Genomic DNA, 16,245 nt, shown 5'->3' with positions numbered 1-16,245 from the left:
TTTTGGAAATAAGAAGACCAGTTTCTTTTTAGCCTAGAAGTAATTCTCAGGATTTGCATTCATTCTCTTTCAGACAAGCAAAGGATAATTAAAATGTAAAGTCTTTGATCATTAACCTTTCAGCATCAAACAGTTCATTAGCTGACTTCATGAGCTGCAGTGTCCAGATGTTTGTTCCTCCATGATGAGCCAGGGTAACTGATGTGGTTGAAAAATTACTTAGCAAAATAGTAGTTGTTTTCTGGGTGATTGAATTCCCTCACCCAAATTGCCATGATGGTCCCATTACCCCTTGAGCTGGCACAAAGCCAGGGATAGTGCCAGGGTGGTGTGTGACTAGGTTGACATCTTGGCTGAAGAGTTTCTAGTGAAACATTGTAATCTGTTCCAGAAAACTGCATCCTTAACAACATGTCCACTTGAATTTTCAAGTGTTAAAGCATAGATTTCGCAGTTGGTTTGTGGAAGTTCAGTACATATATGTATCAGTTACAGGGTTCATCAAAAAGTGATTTTACTACAGCATATCTGATCTTTCATCAGATACCCTGAGAATTTTGTTCTTCTGGACTGGAATCACATTTGCTCTGGCAGCAGTGCAGCATTAGGGTCCTATAAGAGCTGAAGAGTATACACATTTTTAGGGTCTTTGGCCTACTTCAGATTGTAAAGAGTTATTGGTATAGAGAAGTGAGAAATAAAACCTGACTTTCATAGTTCGCAGGAGGATTAGCCATGATTGCTTTCTCAGCYTGGAGAAATAAAAATACCAGATGGCTGATGAGACTTCTATAGGCTCATTGTGGGATAAATTGTTACATACAAATAGATAAGTTTCATGAAGTCTTCTATGTAACGTGTGTAGTAAGCCACACTGAACTTCAGGATAAACAGAGAAAACATGGCCCTTGGGAAATGAAAGGAGAAAGACAGCCACATGACATACTTGTTAGTGATTTGTTTATGTCTCATTGGAAAATGCTTAGAGACTGTGATGAGAAATGTGACATAACAAACCAAAATGGAATAGAACAGAAATAGTTCCTCCTAATGAAGTAATGAAAATAAGTTACTGTGATCTTGTCCTACAGCTTGTAACAAGTGTGAACTAGGCTGGCTAAATTGGAGACATGATGTCCATGGGAAATGCATGGCCATTTGTTTCACATTCTCTTTGCACAGGCCTCTGGAAACGTAGGCTGGTTTAAAAGTTCAGATGGCTCAGTTTGGATGTTGTAGTTTGCAAGGTAGCTTTGGAAATCTCTTTTCGAATTTATCCTGTACATGACTCAGATTTACCCATCAAAACAATGTCATTACCATCAAACCAGCACTGTTTCTTCTCATTGTGCTGGCCTTCCTGTGGTAGAAACATGATTCTGTGTAACCCTTGTGCAATCTTTGCTGATTTAAGTATCCTATTTCAGTCAATAAAGTTATATATGCACAAAACAATTGTAGACTTAGGCSCTTTGACTGAGTTACCCTTTTAAAAAATCACTGCTTACTTACAGTTTACTTGTTTTACTTGTAAAAACAAGTTTACTTGTTTCATATGGCACTTGCCTGCACTTGTTTGCTTGAGCTCTGTGCACAGTGAGACAGTCAGTACATGAGCAGTACTGTACCTATTATGTGCTCTGTAATAGTTACTCCACCTGCAAAAGCAGATGGGAAGATATATATTAGCTCTGCACAACTCTAGGAACAGAAATATGCCATAGGCCGATGAGACTACTTGCTGAGCTTCTTTAAGAAGGATCCTAGTTGCTGATACAGCAGAGACACTTACATAAAGGGAAGGTCTCTTTGCAGCACTACATGTACTTATCTTTAGAATGCGACTGTTGGCTTCACTTAAAGATACTGAAACTCCAGGAGAAAGATGCATTTTTATTAGTAAGAAGTAATGAAAAACTGCAGAGCCTTCAAGGGCATAGACAGAACAAAACCCAGCAGCCTATACCACAAAGCTTTTCCATACTTGAGCAGTAAGATCACATCATTCAAATTTTGGCTCATATAATCTATTAAGAAGAAGCTCTGGGGATATTTAGCCATAATAAAGTTCTGTGCAAGTACACCTAAGAAATAACTGAAAATACCAAACAAACAAATCGAAGACAAGAATTAACTATAATCTTCCATTCAAATAAAAGGAATGAACTATTGAAAAAAAATGAGACTCACAGAAACATAGACTCTATTCAATATTCATTGGTGTTCAAGAGCATCATAGGGAGCACAATTAACAGTCTCTACAGTAAATGCTGCTTAGACTTTATAAAACCATGATTTAAATTATATCTTTTCTAAATGTAGCCCATTTAGTCTGATTTTTCCTTGACAGAGGGCTGTTTCAAAATTTGGAGGAAATTTAATCTATGTGGTTCAACTGCTATAAAAGCAAAGTTAGGGAAAGATACTTATTCCCTTGTGTTTAGGAAAGAAATCTTAGAAATTTTTTGCTGAAAATTGTATAGCTATTAACCTATTTGAATAGTAGCATTCTGCTTTGCTTATCATGATTAAGCCTTTATAAGTGATTCCTTTTAAAAATCACCTTATCATTTAGGAGGTAAAAGCCCACTATAGCAACATTTTGTGATTCAGATGTCTGCCCTAAATGATATGGTCTGTACAGAATTGCTTTTCAAAGTCCGTCCACCACCCTAAGGCCACGTTTTCACCAACAGCTGCCCTGATCTAATGGCTCGCATCCACTGAATGACAAAAGTCTTGTTCATTTGCTCCCTCTCTGCTGCTTCTGACGTTGTGGTGTCAGCTCCTTTCTGGGTACTTATAGATTGGATATTTACTAGACTTTCCCCTGAGCTATTGTAAGTCACTCTCCTAGCAGGTTTTTGTTTCTGGGTCTTCTTCTTCTTCTTCTTTTTTTTTTTTTTTTTTTTTTTTTTTTTTTTTTTTTTTTTTTTTTTTTTTTTTTTTTTTTTTTTTTTTGAGTTCATTTCTTACAAGGCTTATCAGTTGCAATCTGTCCTGAGGGGCATCATCTACTATCTACTTTTGGAATATTTCCTCAATATCTATTTTGTTTTAAAAATAATTATCTGCTAAATTCAGTAAAAATAATTCAATGTCTATTCAAAACCCCAAATTAACATATAAAGACTAATTTCAGGGTTATCTTCATTCGGAATTATTCCTGCTTAGACAAGTTCTTAGTTGAATACATGTGATCTGGACTGTCTGTAAGCTTCCTACCCGCTGACTTTTTCTATACCTTTTCAAGTACTAAGGAGATAGTCGTTTTTCTTCTTTCCCTGGCAGCTTTCAGTAGATGTGGGTGATTAAGACCCCAGCAAGTACTTTGCCTATTAGGTTGAATTGTTGCAGAACTGTTAATGAAACCATTGAGGCCTTTTAAGACAATGCGCAAGATCTCTGCAGGGACCTTCACCTAGCTTGATTCCTCTCTCCTTCACAACTCCACAGAACTTCACATAGATTTTACATCTTTTATCACTTACATAATTTCAGACAAAATTAAAGAAAATAATTGCAAGAATGGTCTTGTATTGTTACAAAGTTCCTTTAAGCAATTTCTGCTTTTCCTGAGGTACCTGCTAAGCTACTAAATGTCTATCTGTTGGCTTATTTTCCCCTAGAGAGTCTTTTTACAATGAATCTCATTTTTTCTTTCCTTGAATGTATTTCCAAAATTTCTAGGGCACTTTGTGATCTTTCAGTTCATTCCATGATGTTCACAATTACTCTCAATCTAGTATCTGTAATTCAGATTTTCGTGCATTTTTACATATTTTTCCTCCTTTATCCAATCATGAATGAAATTATTCAATAAGATAGAATCTAGATGATTTCCTTGTAGATTCACATTAAACCCTAGCCCTACTCAACATATTGTCTTTTAGCTTTAAAAATTGTAAGTCCATTTAATCAACCTTCAGTTCATTCAGGAACTTCTATGTAAGATATTATGAACTACTACCACAGAATTTGAGTCTGGCTTGAATGTATATCAAATGTTGTCATCCTCCCCTCCCCCCAAAATTCAACTACTTAGCTGTTATTGAATCTTCTTGTTCAAGACAACCAGAAAAAGGTTCTTTGAAAGACTTTTATGAGTGTCAGAAGTTAGCCACCAATTGTTCATAATCTCAGATGAGAGGAGAAGATTATGCAGGGATGCCATCACTTTCTGCATTGACAAATTATCTCTTTCTTTGTAGGGTATCTTTGTTGCTTTTGCTTTAATGATTATTCCTTATATGACTTTTGTTTTGTACTCTGGTGTATTCAAGAGTGTGCCAATTATTAGTACTGAAAGATGGGGAGAAGGGGCTGTACCGTGGTGGTAGCCCTTGGAATGATCAACCTGCTTTTTCCAAAGTGACCCGAGTAGATTTTTTTTTTCATTTTTTCCCTGGATGTGCCAAATGACTAGCAGTCAGATCCTGCAGGCTTAGTAGAACGACTCCTGCTAAGGTGTACCTATCAAGTGGGCAACAGTGTTGGCTAAAGGGAACCAGAGGGCACATCCCACTGATGCACACCATTCATTTTGGCAGACACTTACTGTGGTCCTACTTGCATTAACACAAACAGAAACACATTTGCAGTGTGTGTAGATGTGCCTGAGCAAGCTTTAGTGGTGCCAGTAGCAACAGCAGCCCAGATGTTTTCCACTGAAGGAATGCATAAGATGAGATGGGCTTATAAACGCTGCCCTGAAGCCTGTGTGGCTCAGATTTGATAATTTAAAACTAGTTTAGTTAAGTCCAAAATGCTGTTATGCACTCTTCTGCCAATCTTAATATAGCCTTGACTTGAGCCTTGTGTTTTGTGACAGTTATTTGAATAAAAACTTTAAGATGTCTTTTCTTGGCATGAAAATGGTGACTTACTGCTATGTTACAATCCACTAGCAAGAGAATGTTCAAACGCTGTCAGTGGACCAGGTTAGTTTATTCGTAGTAAATATTCTTTTTTATAGTCTGAGTGGTTTGTTATTTAGAAACAAACAGTTGAGGAGTGACAGCTTCCAACTCGAAATGGTAACTTTCTGAATCTCTCTATCAGGGCTACAAATGTTCATTTGATCATATCTTCAGACACTTGACTCTTTTCTTTAGAAGTGGTTCCAAATTAAGGGGAGAAACCCAAAGAGTTTTTAGTACACTGAAACAAAATTTCCATGCATTAAACCGAGTAATTAAATTTGGGGGACTTTGAAATAGTCTCCAGTTCTATTACAATGGGATTTGATTCCTTTATTAGAAATTATAAAAATAATGGATTTACCATTTACCATTTAACAAATAGGTAAAGATGTTTCTGTAAATTTGCAGATTTAGTGGAAGAAAGAACAGTTGAACTTGTATGGTTAGTGACCATACCAGCCACACAGAAATCATAAAATGTCATTAAAAAAGGACAAGCATTGAAATTTCTAGCACTTTTCACAAATGAATGAAAAATGATTTGAGATTTTTACTGTGTGAAGATTTAACCTAACATATTTCAAAACAAAAACCTGAAATACTTGCTTAACAACTGTTTATCAGACAAAAGGGAAATGAGTCAATCTTCTGGCACAGTAATCATTCTGGAGGAATCTCAGGGAGTGAATTAGTCAAATTAATTTTGTGTATTTTTTTTATCCTTAGTTATATATTAGATGCGTTATAATTCCACATCTACAGACATAAAGAGTAACTACTGGAAAGCAAAAGCATTTTTAGCAGTGGTTACGAGAAAGCTTTAATAGGACGTGAATTCAAATTTCGAAATTGTTAATTTTTCTGGTCAGGAATAGTAACTTGTGAAATGGAATCACCATCATCCAATCAATTATGACATTTTAAGTTATATTTTTTGCAAGCAGAAAAACATCAGAATTTCAGGTTTTCCAGTATACATAAATTCTGAAATAGCACTAAATAAGATAATCATAAGGTGGGAAGAAAGAAGAGAAACATTCCATTTTGATTTTAAATACTGTTGAAAGCTTTTTTTCCCCCCTTTTTTGTTTCTGAAAATCATTTTGATTTCAACAAAAGTGCATCTTTCTATTTAAAAAATATTATTTGGAAAAATTATATGATCATCTCTAGACAGGACGTTTCCAGTGGAGGTAGCTGTACTAGGTAGATGGAGGCTTATAGGAAGGGAAGCCAGTAGAAATTGTATTCTAAACAATGTTCTTCTGACTGGTAAATTCTTCAAGGTCTAATTTCTTTGGCTAAATCTTGCAGAATATTCAGCTGCTGCTGCTAGGCTGTCAATAATTAATATACCGAGTGAACTTTCTAGGGGTGGCCCCTGCTTGAAGTAGCTGGGGAAAAGGAGCTTTGCTTCCGCTAGTGAAAAGCAGTGGGTGGCATGATGGAAGAGGACATGGAGTGCAAAGTGTTTAAGTCTGCAAAGCTATTCTAGTGGTTTGCTGGTGAATTATCTACAATGGAACTTCTACTATTTTACAAATGTGTTTGTTATTCAAAAATTTTCAGTGAATTTCTTATACAAACACATTCCTGCTGAGCAGTTCTTGCAGATTACTCAGAGGAACTATTCTTTCAGATATTTATTATTTGCAGTCCACTGTTTGCCCTAAAAATCACATTAGTCACACAGTATCATTTCTACTTCCCGAGCTGATAACTTTCAAGCCCAAAGGACCATTTAAGAAAGCTATGTGTGATCATTGCCTACATAAATATTTATGCAAAAACATATCTAAGCACAGTTACTTACAACATACTCTCTTGCTGAGGTCATTATTTTGAACAAAAATTTGCCTGAGTGTTCACAGATGTAAAATAAAAGAGCAACAGTACCCATTTAAACCAGTTTATGATTTAAGGTATTTTTTTAAAAAAATATTGATTACCCAGTTATAATATCTGTTAGTCTGACACATCAAGATTTCAGAGGGATTGCTGGTGGTGGGCATACATAGCAGAGGTTTACCAAATTAGGAAAGGACTAGATCTCTCGGAATTGAACTATTTACATGTACTATTGAGTGTGTTTTAAGTGGTAGAGCATTTGGTAACTAGAGTTAGCCACTGGGTGTCACTGTTGTTCTGCAAGTGAGAAATAAGCATGTTGTTGAGACTTTGTACATTTTTCCTTTAGTGTAATGCGGTAGTAATACTTCTGGAAAAGGTAATCTCTAAAGCAGGAAATATGAAGTTATACACATCATTTTAAAAAGGTAGTAAAATTTCCATTGTTTCTGAGGAAGATCCTCCTGGGTTGGGCGGTATTAATAGCACTGGTAGGTCCTTAATAGCTGAGATCCCTTATGTGACAGCAGTAAACCAGACATTAGAAGTTCTTTGAAAAGAAGTGTTTTCCTATACAGTATAACCTACCAATATAACATTAAATAAACTGTAATTTTACAGCCTTTTATTTATGTTCTATCATGTCTCTTATTTCTCTTTTCATTCCTTCTCAGGAAAAGCCATCGATTTTGTAGTTCAGAATGCTATGTTGGGATCCCATGGAGGGCGACCCAATGCATCGAAGGTAGCAATAATCATCATATCAGAGAAATCAGAAGACTCTGTGGAGACTGCAGCACTTTCTGCAAGGATAAACAGTAAATCTCATTTCAATGTTACTATTTATACCCATAGTTGTTTTCAAAATAGTGCATTAGGACAGAGGGTGTAAAATTAACATATCGGTATGTTCAGATGAGTTCACTGCTATTGCCTGAGTGTATAATGATAATGGTAAGGAATGGTAATGGTAAGAAATAGACCTGAACAAAACCTGGCTGATGAGGATGCCTCTGAATTATAGGCAAGTTCAGGACCAACATGTAGTTTAAGTTGAACAGCTTTTATAGGATTCACAAATCTGTAGTATCTCATATTTCCAGCCCCAATGGATAGACAAGGATGACAGAAATGAAATTTAATGTTATAATGATTTAATAATTAATGTTATAAATGCAACAGTATTGCAGAATGGCAAATTTTAAAAGATTCATAAATACAGTGAGAAGGTGTTGCTCCAATTCAGCACTGACATATTCACGAATATACTTCTGGTGTCAGTGTACACTGCATGATGTTTTTGTATATTTTCTGGCTGTAGTCTCCTCACCTCTTGGTTTTTCGTATCCCTAATTCCTGTATTCAACTTCAGAACAGAGGCTTCCTTTGTAGATTGCTTTGGGAGCTATTGAACAAAGCATGAAATAAGCAGTAAATGATATTTTTAAATTAAATGGTTTGAAAATAATCCAGTTATCATATATGTGAAAAAAGAAAACAAGTTGAGATGTTTCACTACATTTAAAAAACAAAATGATGCTTTTGTCATTAAGCATCCTGATACTATTTGTTGACCTTGTATGATCTTATCGTGCTTGGGACTGATAGAGTTCATCTTAATTAACACTGTGATTAGAACATAGTCATTTCTGCCTTGAGTTAGCCTTAGCCTGCAGGGATGGAGTGATGCAAATAATGCACGAAAATTGAATTTGGAAAGAAATATTTTCCAGTTCTGTTTTAAGCTGGAAAAACCACCAMCAACAACAAAAACAAGCAGGAAGGCTCTCCTTCTCCTGTCCATTATCAATTTAAAGTCCTTTTTTCCTTTTTTTCTAGGAGTGTCCTTGTTTCCTATTGGAGTTGGGAACAGATATGATGAAGAACAACTCAGGACTTTGACTGGGCCATCTGCTGCTAACAGAATCATGAAACTTCAAAATTTTGAAGACTTGACCAATATGATCACACTGGATGGTGAATTTATCAACAAACTGTGCATGGGTAAGTCCAGCATAGTTGTACCTTCATAACTTAAGTCAAAATAAAAATCAAAATGCAAATGCAGTCAGTAGAGGGCAATACACTGGAATATTTATTCCTCTGTTGATTAACCTAATTTTTACTTAATTTCAAACAACAATCTAATGATTTTGCATATGTTGAGAATTCAGCCCAATTAGAGACAGTGTTTCACTGACAGTTGTCATGAATTCTAATCCAGACCACTGCCAGCACTTGCATATAAAACTGAACTTGAGCCTTTTCAGCATGTAGCTAACAGCTATTCAAATAGACCAGCTTTCATCAGGATTTTAAAAATGCTTAGATCTACAGTTTCAAGAGATACCATCTAATTATTAATCAAGGCTAATCAGTAGGTGGAGGACACCGGGAAAGCTCAAACTGTCATGAACAAACAGGGGCATGCTATAAGATGTAAAACGTTACCTATGAGCAAAGATTTCAAATTGCATATTTTCCTACACAGATCTATGCGTGATTATGTGTATGTCTGTAACGAATTCAGCCAAGTGGTAAGGAAACAAAGAATAACAAAGAATTAACTGTTTCCAGGAAACTGAATACCATGGCCAGGGGTGTGTGTGGAAATCTGTGTAAAACATTTTAAATGTTCATTCATTTGTATGCAACACTGCCTACTATCTAAGGAAACTCACTTCAAACCAGTATTTTACTTCTGTTGCTTCCTTGGTCTGTGTGTTTATAAGTGTTTATTCCAGATGTTTTTGTTATTTCTATTACAACAGCCTCTATAAGTCTTTTCTGCAAACCATTATCTCATTGCGTTAGTCATTGCACAGGTTTTTATCAGTTTGCTAGTGCTCAGTTACATCCTTTTTAAAATAAGTGTCATTTTTTTGCGGAGCAAAGTACCACTAAGAGTGAGGAAGTTACAGAGAGTGCACAATCCAGCTTAGAGATATCCGATCAGTCTCCACTGGGATCGCTTCTGGCATTTGAAAATCTCTCCAGAGCTTCGAACAGCTGGCATTCTCTAGAATTAAACAGCTGCCACTTTCTTTCTTAAAAATAAGCTTTTAAAGGTACATTTCCTCTCCTCACACTGTAAAATATTTGATTTTCTTGCCCTAAATTACACTGATCTAAGATATAGGATAGAGAGCAGGAATTTGAAACCAGTGACTAGTTTCTTATTGCAATCTGTGCTATAACCCATTGCTACTAGAAGTGGAAGCTGTATATTCATATCCAGCTTTTCCAATAGAACAAATTGTATGCTCAAAAAGATGAATGATAATTGTCTTATATAAGACACCTAAACCTGAAAAATTTCTCTCTCCCTTTTGCTAATGATAAACTCTGATATTAGATTTTAAAGCCATGCTTATGCTTTGGACTGGGAAACTATCTTGCGTTTTTCATTTTTTTGTTATTTTTTGTTTTAAGTTTCTTGCAATCCGTAAAGTATAATTTCCCCCTCCAGACTCATTTAGTTCGWTTTGTTTTATGAAGAGAGTCTAACTTTATAGATGGAAGTGTACCAAAAATAATACTATTTAAAAGGTTTAAAAGATTTCCTAAATGCTTTCAAAATACATTACTTATCCTAGAAAAAGCTAAGGATACAGGGAATATATGCTAGAACAGTTTAGTATTGTGTAAARGGTTTGCTACTCAGTGTTTCAATTTCCTAGACACGTGCTAATCAAATTGTCATACCATACGACTTAAATGAAATGACTTTCCTTATGTCTTTAGGTGTGTTATGAGAGCACATAGACATAGAAACTGTGATTTAATGGTACCCTGTGAATATCTAACTGATTATATCAACAACTGGCTATCATAGTAATGTCTGAATATACTGTTCCTGAATTTAAACATTTTTATTGAGTATTCTTGTTGCAGCTATTGGTATCTTTAAAATCTGTCAGCAACTTAAGTATCTTGAGGTCACTAACTGTATCTATTTTTCTATCTATACTAAAAGTTTATATGTGCATAAATTCTTATCACTTATTAAATACGAAAAATATTCTTGATTTAGAACAAGATCCAGAAGTAGGGCTAGACCCTGCCTCAGAGAACGTGCATGCTAAGCCATGGTCTTCTATTAACTATCATCTAGGCAGAGCTGTATTCAATACAAAAACCACTGCAGACTCACAGCCTAGCTGGTACAATAGCTGTTGTTCATAGGGTATTTTGGGAGCAACATTGTTGTAAAAGTCAGGTAATGCTAACAGTAACAAAGTTTATGTGCTCTTTGGGTTACTCTTGTACACTTTGGACAAATGCTAGTGGTCTTCAGGTAGGAATTTTCATAGTCTAACACAGGATGCTTCTTATAATCTAAGGCATATTTTTAAATAATATATCTGTATTTTAGTGACTTAAAAGCCTGGATAATGGAGTGGAGTAGCCAAAAGCTGTCTTTCTCTTTCAGACCCTGTCAGAGAATGTATAGACGAGGATGGGAACATAAAGAAAGTAAGTGTATTTCGTGTGTCCACCATCTGGCTTTCACGTTACAAACATATATATGTGTGTATACATACATACATATATATATATATATATATATAGAAATTAAAGCTCTTAGTGTTTGTTTGCATTTACAAGTCCTGAGAAAATGCTCAGAAATGTTAGTAAGCTTGCCTGATCTCTCAAAAGTAATCCACTCTGAGAAAGGAGTGATACAGATGTTATAAATGGTTCAGGTCCATCAATACCAGGTGAAATGCCACAGTTTTTGACTTTTTTTACACATTTTCTAGCAAGAGTCAGGTCCTAGGATTTATCTTGAATTTTAAATACATTAAAGATATTACTTTCACTTTTCCCTTGAGAAAATACGACTCTAAGAGAGGATGCAGCTAACAAGAAAATACTGATGAATTAGCTGGACAAAGGAAAATTTATATATTTCTAGCAAAGTTTGTCCTATAAGGTTGACCTTGGCTGGCCAGGCAAATAACATAGGAGTTAAACTTCAGCTAGATCAGACACGAAGTATGACCTTGTAGCTTTGAGGTTGCCAACCTACTTAAGAAAAAAACAAAAATCAAATTTGAAAAACCTCAACACTTCTGTTCTTAATAATAAAAAAAAATCTACTAATACAAATGAAATTCCAAATTCATGTTATTCATTTGAATTGCATGTGTCCATACCTCTGGGTTTCTAGGAACAGACACAGGTACATGTAAGTAAGTGCTGGGAAGCCTAAATTTGAATTTCAAACATGAATCAAATTTCACTTTTTTGGTGATCAATTCAAGCATAATTTCTGTACTAGTTAAAATGCTTTTGGAAGAAGAGAGGCYAGGTCTCAATTCATATGAAAATGAACCATACTTTAAAATGGTTAGTGGTCTTTTGGGAGATTCTTTTGTTACTTCTTCTGTCAGCCAGAAAAAACAGGAGTTAGAAGACACTGCAAACATGGTAACACATGCCTTTTGGAGCAGACTGTTCAGCGTCTTGTGATGCCTACAGTACTAAGTAAAACTTTTCTGTCTTTAGTGCTAAATACCTGCACCTTTAATTTCTGTACTGACTCTTGGCTAATAATGTGCCATTATTAGCTTCTTGTCCTCTTGCATCATAGTCTAGAAATCCACAGCAGTGAAGAATCAAGGTCCTTTCCTAATTCAGGAAACATAAGCTGTTAGATCGGATCTATAATATTTTCTGGCGATACTCAGAGTTAGTGCAGGAGAGCCAGTTCTCCCAGCGGGCCTTCTGTCATGCACTTGGAAAATGTGAGAAGTGATGTCTAGAGCTGTTGACCAGTTTTCAAGGAAATCAAAGCTCTCAGAATCAAAAATCTGAGTGTAAATATGATCTAATATCAGAAGTGGAGGATTCATTGCATGTTTTTGTTATTGTATCCACTCTGGAAATGACTGTTGAAGGAAAATTCATGGTTAAGATCACTTTAAGTAGCACAGGGATAGAAGATTGAGTGTGCTAGGTCAGACCAAAACATCCATCCAACCCGCTGTATGAGGTGGCCAAAAATAGGAGTCACACAAGAATATAAGTAAGAACACTAGAACTTTCCTAGCCTTGAATAATTTGTGGCTTTGGGAGTCCCTGTGCCACAGGTGGTGTCTTCTTGTGTTTAACAGTTCTGGAGAATTTTCTTTTCCATGAATTTGTTCAGTCATCCTTTGAATCCATGCAAGTTTTTAGTTCCAGTGATGTCCTGTGGCAAGAAGTTCCTTAGCTCTCAATACGTGTTGTGTAAAAGGGTATGTTTTCATGTGATTTGAATTTGCCACATGCTAGAATATGTGAGTGAGTATGGTTAGTGAAGATTTTTTAATCAAGTTACTTCTTACCAGTAGTCTTGTTTCCATGCTTTTCTTCACCAGGCATAAAGGCAATCATAGCTGAACAGATCACTTCATTATGAAGTGCTGCCATTATAAGATACCATTGAGTATGTATACTTTTATCTGTCTTAGGCATTTCTAGTCTTTGTATGGAGGAAAAATCATGTTCGTAAACTAGCAGTTACAGTAACAGAACTTTTCTAGCATTGTTCAGCACCTGATTTAAAGAGAACAAACAATCAAACAAAATCATAACTAAGTTCAAGGCTGCCAGCTGACGAATTCAGTCAAGATGCAAGACTTTCTTTGCTGTGATTTGTGGTAACAGAAAGAGAGTATAAGTCCAGGTCGGCAGATGCAGCACTCCCTCAGAGAAGAAGTCTGACTCTTCTTCTGGTGTGCTGGCAGGCTCATCTGTTTCAGCTGACTTATCCTTTGCTATTTAAAAATCTCTCCCTTTTCTTTCTTTTCTGTCCTGTTTTCACTCATAAGATTTCATATTGATTGATATTTAGGCTTTCTTTGTCTTCAGAGTCCCTATGTTTTCCTCCTCTCTAGAATTCTTGACTTTGGCTATCTCAACTGACATTTTTGTTTTAATGTGTTGTACTTTATTTTTCTTGTCCAACTCTTAGATATTTTCCAGTGGATTTCCTATAAAGGAGTGAAATAAAAATAATTAAATATTTATGGCAACCAAAGTGCCCTTGGTCAGATTTGCACAGCTGTATATGTATCCTTCCAAGTGTTTCACTTTCAGTGTGTTGTAGATGAGAAAAGTATAATTAAAAAGATTAATTAATTATATTAAATTAATTATAATTTAAAAATTATTTAATTAATTATAATTAAAAAAATTCCAGTTCTTATTATCTAAATATTTTTTCCCACACTTGAAGCTTCTCACATGACTTTTTCACCACTTCCCCTAGGTTCACAAGCCTGAAAAATATTAGGCCACTAAGTTCCCTCTTAAAGTCCCAAAACATACAAAGAATGCCCAGTAAATTTGCTCATATTTAATATATGGTTGCAAATTTAACAATTCTCTTTTAGAACTAATGGTATCTCTTAGTTCAGAGCTGCAGAACAATACTTTTACATCATTATTCTTTGTTTGCACCTAGTGTCAAGAATAGACCATGAATTATGCTGTGTCTGCCAACATATTTTGACACTTTGCTTGTCTCTTTTGTGGGAACTACAGATGAGCTAAAAGGGAGAGGTTGGGAAATGTCCTTCCCTCCCCATGCACTTCACTTCTGCATGTGAATATCAAAAACTGTCATCCAGTGCATAGAACCATTGTCTTCATTATTAATAGTGTTTCTGGCTTCACCTCTGTAGCTATGGGTCTGGAAAGGGCAATTTCCTGCATTTGGGGGTTGATGTTCTTGGCAGAATAGACTCAGAGATGAACGTTCCATTTGAAATGTACTGAGCCTATTTGTGAGTACTAGAGATCAGTGGGGTTGGGGCCAGAGAGCTCCACTCTTTTTCAGATATGAATACTGAGAAATTCCAGACTGTGACCAGATCTGTGATATGTAGTTTATAATCCTGGAGCTTTAAGACTTAGACTGATTGTCCTTTAGAAGACGAGAATGTATTTTACATTTTATTTTTAGTTTTATAAGAATATTGGATTTATATAATGACCTTAATACAATAAGTGAGCAATTTCCATTCAAAAAGGGAGAAATCTTTTAAAAGTTTTGTAGTTGTAGATAAAATAACCAGAGTATTCCATGCCTTACTAGTTTGGATGAAGTCTTGTTACATCCCGCTGTGCCATGACCATCTGTGCTCAGAGTGCTTTCTAAAATAATTTTATGACTTACAAAAACTAAAGGGCTTTGACCTTTAAAGAAAAGCTAAAGGGAATTCTTTATTGACTATGCTATCCATGCATGCTACAGGGTGAATAAGCTATCAATAGATGGAATACCAGATATTTCATTCTGTTGTGGCAAAACATCTCTTATTCTAGACTATTATCTTTTGCTTGGAATTTTGGAGTCTATCTCTTGCAGTGTTGCTACATTTAACTTTCTCATGTACATGAAATCCTTAATACGCTGTGTGCTATTATTTCTCTTTAATTATCCAAGACTAATTTGAGTAGCACTGCTGTCAGTGTCACTTCACTAGCTAGCTGTAAGTTATAGAGTTACAGACCTGAGTGTGGTAGCAACCAAGTCTTTTTTTTTCTTTCTCTTGTGTTCTTTTCATTTGTTAAATATCTACATCTTCTTTCTAGCCTGGTGATAAATGGACATTACCGGATCAATGTCATACAGTGATGTGCTTTCCAGGTGATTATACAGTTCTGGAGAGCCACCAGATTAACTGTGAGAAGATGCCAAAACCTGTATGCCATAGCAATCTTCCTGCTGTTAAGGTTGAAGAAATGTGTGGCTGCCGATGGGTGTGTCCCTGTGAGTAACTTTCTTTGCATGTATATTCCCTTATCCTCATCACTTAAAATGTTTTCAGAAACATAATGTTGAATAGAACACAGAGCTGTCAAATCGTTGTAGAAATCAAAGGTGGTTGAAGTGGGATGAACTGAACATCATACACCAGTTGGACTAATGGTCTCTTGAATAAGAATCTTACTGATGCCTGAGGAGTTTGCAGTATATATGCAACATATTTGCAAGTTCAGGGCCATTACAAGCTTATTTCTCATATTACAAGAGCTACAATGCTTTGTCAGAGAATCTCACATACACTTTCCAAAGCTGTCTGAACTGGAAAGTGGGGTGTAGAGAGAAAAAAGAAAGAAAGAAAGAAAGAAAGAAATTTGTCTGAGCAAACTATAAACTATTGATTCATTCCTTATCAGTCTCTAGGCTTTAGGATTTGGTCTGAATTCAATCAAGCAAATGTATTAAAGAAACAATAACAAAAAAACCCCACTTCCTGCTTCCATAAGCCTTTACACTGAATATGTGAGTAGAAACAGTGAATATTGTGTGATTCATGCTTTAGTGCTTGGAAAAATGCTTTGACTGCAGTGAAATGGTTATAGGTGGGGGGTAAGGGAAGGTGTGATTTGTGACTCCATGTTTGTGTTGCTCCACAGCAGTCACTGGGAGCAGCACTTTGTGATTGAACCAAGGATAGGTTCAATTGTTGGATATTTT

At 35.7% G+C, this 16,245-nt stretch overlaps 1 protein-coding gene across 1 annotated transcript in view; it reads left to right on the top strand.

Annotated features, from left to right (window-relative positions):
* VWF (von Willebrand factor) overlaps positions 1–16,245 on the top strand; it is a 140,823-nt gene that overhangs the window by 78,056 nt on the left and 46,522 nt on the right. Inside the window, exons 31-34 of the mRNA XM_085311282.1 lie at positions 7,445–7,588; positions 8,610–8,774; positions 11,203–11,246; positions 15,357–15,534. Coding sequence (XP_085167408.1) covers positions 7,445–7,588; positions 8,610–8,774; positions 11,203–11,246; positions 15,357–15,534 — 531 coding nt within the window. The remainder of the gene's footprint in view (positions 1–7,444; positions 7,589–8,609; positions 8,775–11,202; positions 11,247–15,356; positions 15,535–16,245) is intronic.

This window comes from Rhea americana, unplaced genomic scaffold, assembly GCF_003343005.1.
Source record: "Rhea americana isolate MKP2758 unplaced genomic scaffold, rheAme1 scaffold_338, whole genome shotgun sequence".
Taxonomy (NCBI): Eukaryota; Metazoa; Chordata; class Aves; order Rheiformes; family Rheidae; genus Rhea; species Rhea americana.
This window is presented reverse-complemented; position numbering and strand designations above follow the sequence as displayed.